The sequence below is a fragment of the Pinus tabuliformis genome, chromosome 5_2 (assembly GCF_031772625.1).
Source record: "Pinus tabuliformis cultivar Carrire ecotype Pingquan chromosome 5_2, CPIR1, whole genome shotgun sequence".
Classification (NCBI taxonomy): Eukaryota; Viridiplantae; Streptophyta; class Pinopsida; order Pinales; family Pinaceae; genus Pinus; species Pinus tabuliformis.
This window is the reverse complement of record NC_142306.1, coordinates 944324450-944328709: the sequence shown is the minus strand read 5'-3', so window position 1 is coordinate 944328709 and position 4260 is coordinate 944324450. Positions and strand designations below refer to the sequence as shown.

The 4260-nt window shown below is 46.7% G+C and overlaps 1 protein-coding gene across 1 annotated transcript; it reads left to right on the top strand.

Moving 5' to 3' along the window:
- The first annotated feature begins 613 nt into the window (after nt 1–613).
- On the top strand, nt 614–3336 carry LOC149162373 (uncharacterized). The gene is made up of 2 exons (XM_089435168.1): nt 614–1947; nt 3249–3336. The coding sequence occupies exons 1-2, from the start codon at nt 614–616 to the stop codon at nt 3334–3336; spliced, it is 1422 nt and encodes a 473-aa protein (XP_089291294.1).
- Nucleotides 3337–4260: the final 924 nt, after the last annotated feature.

Here is a 4260-nt window from a genome sequence, read left to right as displayed (position 1 = left end):
AAGATACCCCCAAAGCAACTACTGTACCCACCAGGACAGTATCACCGGCTAATCAGCGCTCTCCTGCACCTGGTCCTTCGCCCTCGGTCAATATATCTCAACAGGCAGCGGTTGCGACTCACAGCTCTCCCTCGCCGCCAGTCACCAGATCACGGGCAGCAGCAGAAGCCACCAATGCTTCGGGTACATCTCTCTCTCCTCCTTTCTCTTGTATTACTCTCTGTTCCTCCATGCATGTACCGTCTATATCTGTTGCACAATGCACATTGCCATCCTCTCCTGTCATTGCTCCATCAGCCCCCTCTCTGCACTCCCTATCCTCGCCCTCCTCTTCTCCCTCCTCATCTCGGGGGACAAAGTCTCATCACTATAACCTTCGTCCTCGCATTATAACCCGGGATTCCCCTTTGCATTTTGCTGGTTTGGGTCTTGCCATTCCTGGATCAACCCCCTTGACATCTCGGGGGAGAAAATCTGACCTATCTAAGGCTATCCGACGTGCTGGAGTTGAAGTCGCCTCTGGCCGTCAATCTACACTTGATGGGGTTCTTAGAGCAGCGAACACCCCTGCCAGCATTCCCCCATGAAATGCCTTTCCTTTAACTGCAGGGGCATGGCTAGTGCCTCAAAGAAACTAGCCCTGCGTAGACTTTTTGAGATTATTCCTATTGACATCATACTACTTCAAGAGACCCTTGGCCCGGCCGATCTCATCTCTGATTCCTTAACCTCTATGTGCCCGGGGTGGATTTTTTCGGCCATAGACTCTACTGGGCGATCCGGAGGTCTTGCTATTGGGTACAACCCCAAATCCATCAGAGTAATAGCCTCCTGGGGAGGTCGGGGGTATATGGGTATTGACCTATTTTCAGCAGAGCTGGGGACCAGCCTTAGGGTTATAAACATCTATGGTCCTTGTCAGCAAAGGGAGCAGTTCTGGCAACATCTGCTTGGACTTTCTATTTTATCTGAGGAGAACATCATCATTGGAGGTGACCTCAATTTTTCTCTGGGTTATGGTGAATCTTGGGGATCTATGGCTCAGGTCGACTCGATCACTGGCTATATGACTGATCTACTGGAAAGACACAATCTGATTGATGTCCCTATGAACAAACCTCTACCCACATGGCGGAATAGAAGGGTGGGCGAGGCTGCCCTTGCTCGCAGACTTGACAGATTTATCATGAAAGGATCCCTTATTCAGCAGTTGCATCACTACAAACAATGGGTTGGAGCTGGAGGCATATCGGACCACTCCCCTGTATACTTGGAGATCTCGGGTCCTATACAAAAACCAAAAGCCCCCTTCAAATTTAATCACATATGGCTTCAGGATCCATCTTATATTCGGATGGTCTCGGATTTTTGGGCTGTGAATCCGATTGACAGATCAGACACTTTAGCAAAGGGATTTTGCTCCAATCTAGCCCAGCTAAAGCACCTATCCATCAACTGGGCCAAAGAGAAGCATCAGAGGGAAACTTCGGCTCTTTTGCACATAGAATCTGAGCTCTGCTCCCTAATGGATGAAAGAGGTTTGGGGTTTGTCACTGCTGAAGATAAATCTCACCTGGTGGAGCTTGAAAGACAGAAGTCACAGATATTAAAAGACAGAGAGGAATCTATTCGTCTTCGTAGCAGAGCTATATGGTTAAAGGCAGGGGATGACAACACACGGTTTTTTCACAATTTTGCACAGGGCAGGAAAGTCTCTAATACTATATGGAGCATGCCGAATCCTGAAGGAGGTGTGGCTGATACATTTAACAAGCTCTCTCACCTGGGATCAACACACTTCAGGAATCTCTATAAAAACCCTCCAGGCTCGACTCTTGCTGACATTATAAATATTGCTGGTCATTTTCCCAGGTTCGTAAATGGGGATGAAGCAGAGGCTCTTTTTGATCCTGTGACACCTGGGGAGCTTGAGGGCACTTTGAAATGGTTCAAAAAGGATAAAAGCCCAGGTCCGGATGGTTGGACCATCGAATTCTACCTTGCTTTCTATGAGCTGCTCAGCCATGATCTGCTAAGGGTAGTGGAGGAATGTCGTGTATCCGGATCAATGTATAATGCCATCAACTCGACATTTATAGCCCTCATACCTAAGTCAGACTCCCCATCCTCCTTCGATGATTACAGACCCATCTCACTCTGCAATTGTCTCTATAAGATCATCTCCAAGATCATTGCTAATCGTCTTCGCCCTATCCTGTCACGTCATATTGCTCCTCAACAATTTGCTTTTCTTGAACACCGACAGATCCATGAAGCTATTGGCTCGGCCCAGGAAGCCATCCACTCCATCTGGACCAAACACCAAAAGGCCATCACCCTAAAGATTGACCTGGCAAAGGCTTTTGACCGTGTCAGTTGGCTATATATTAAGATGCTCCTTATCCATTTGGGTTTCCCCCTCAACTTCATCACATGGATCATGGCCTGTATAACCACTCCAACCTTCAGTGTGCTCATTAACGGGTCTGCATCTCATTTTTTCCATTCTGAAAGAGGACTCAGACAAGGCTGCCCCCTGTCTCCTCTTCTATTCTTGATAGTCATGGATGGTCTCAGCCGGTTGATCGCATCAGCTAAGAGGGATGGTGATCTTGGTGGTCTCAAGATATCAGATGACTGTTATCTCACCCACCTCCTGTTTGTGGATGATGTCATTATTTTTCTTGATGGCAGTATCAGGGATTCCCGCTCCTTCTCAAAGATCCTATCCCTCTTCTCTTCAGCCACTGGAATGTTAGCTAATCACTTAAAATATTCCATCATATTCACCCACACTTCCATTCATGAGTCCCAATTCGCACACCGCCTGTTTCCTTATGGCATCATTCCTCTAGATCGGGGGCTAAAATATCTGGGTTTCTGGGTCAAGCCTGTCAGTCAGAAGATTGCTGATTGGACTTGGCTCGTCTCAAAATTGGAGAAGAGGCTAAACATTTGGAGTTATCGATACTTATCAAGAGTCGGTAGACTTGTACTGATAAAATCGGTCCTTGAGGCCACCCTTGTCTATTGGATGGCACTCGCTTGGATACCAAGAAACATCTTGGCCAGACTTCACCAAATCTGTAACAAATTTTTATGGAATGGGAACCAAGACAAGAGGATTTTTGCCTGGGTGGCCTGGAACAGGATAGCTTTGCCCAAGAAATGGGGAGGTTGGGGCTTAAAAGACCTGCCTCTTTTCGCACAGGCACTTGCTGCTAAAATGGGTTGGACTCTGCTCACAGGTCAAAATCTTTGGACCGGAATCTCATATCACAAATACGTTTCGCCTACGAATATAATGGAATGGATTCGACTCCCAAGCTGGCCTAAATCCGGCATCTCACCTGTCTGGAAGGCACTTCTTCATTCATTGCCTCTCATCAGGGACAATCTGATTTGGAGAATAAATAATGGTCAGTCGGCTCGCATTGGTATTGATCTTTGGATTGGGAGCGAGGGAAGACATCATTTAACCAGGAATCTCATTCAGCATATAAACTCCCAAGAGATTAAGGTCATAGCCAACATTGCGGATCCTCTCAATACCACCATACTTACTCAACAATGGAAATCCGCACAACAAATCGATCTGCCACAATGCTAGCACCATGAATGGAATGAATATATTACAGCTCTTCAAGAATCGCACATAAGGATAAAAGAGGGACCTGACAAACTCATTTGGCACCAATCAGACAGTGGTGTGTACACTCCAAAATGGGGCTATCAAGTGCTGATATCACACAAAGTACCAGACTTGATAACAAGTTATTCTTCTGGTGCATATTAAAAGACAAAGTCCCCACAGGGGAAAATCTCATGCACCGCACCATACACGGGCCTACCTGGTGTACGCTGTGTAAAAACGCTGCTGAATCGACACAGCACCTCTTTCTGAAGTGTAATACCCTGGCGGATCTGTGGCAAAACATATCAAATGCTATACAATTCATGGGAACCTGGGAGGGTGACGATTTGAATAGGGCTTGGGATGTTTGGTATCACCTGCACAAGGGATCTAAATTACAGAGCCTCCCTCTTATTGTCAGCTGGCAACTTTGGTTGGCACGGAACCGAAACATTTTTTATGGCAATCCGGTAAACTGGCCGCACACATGTGCACAGATCATATCAGCTTACAATGATATGCCTGATCCACCCAAACCTCGTGCACGAAGGCCCCTTGATCCTCCTCAAATAGATAAAAATACCCCATGGGCTTTTTTTGATGGTGCATCCCAACATCAGGGATGC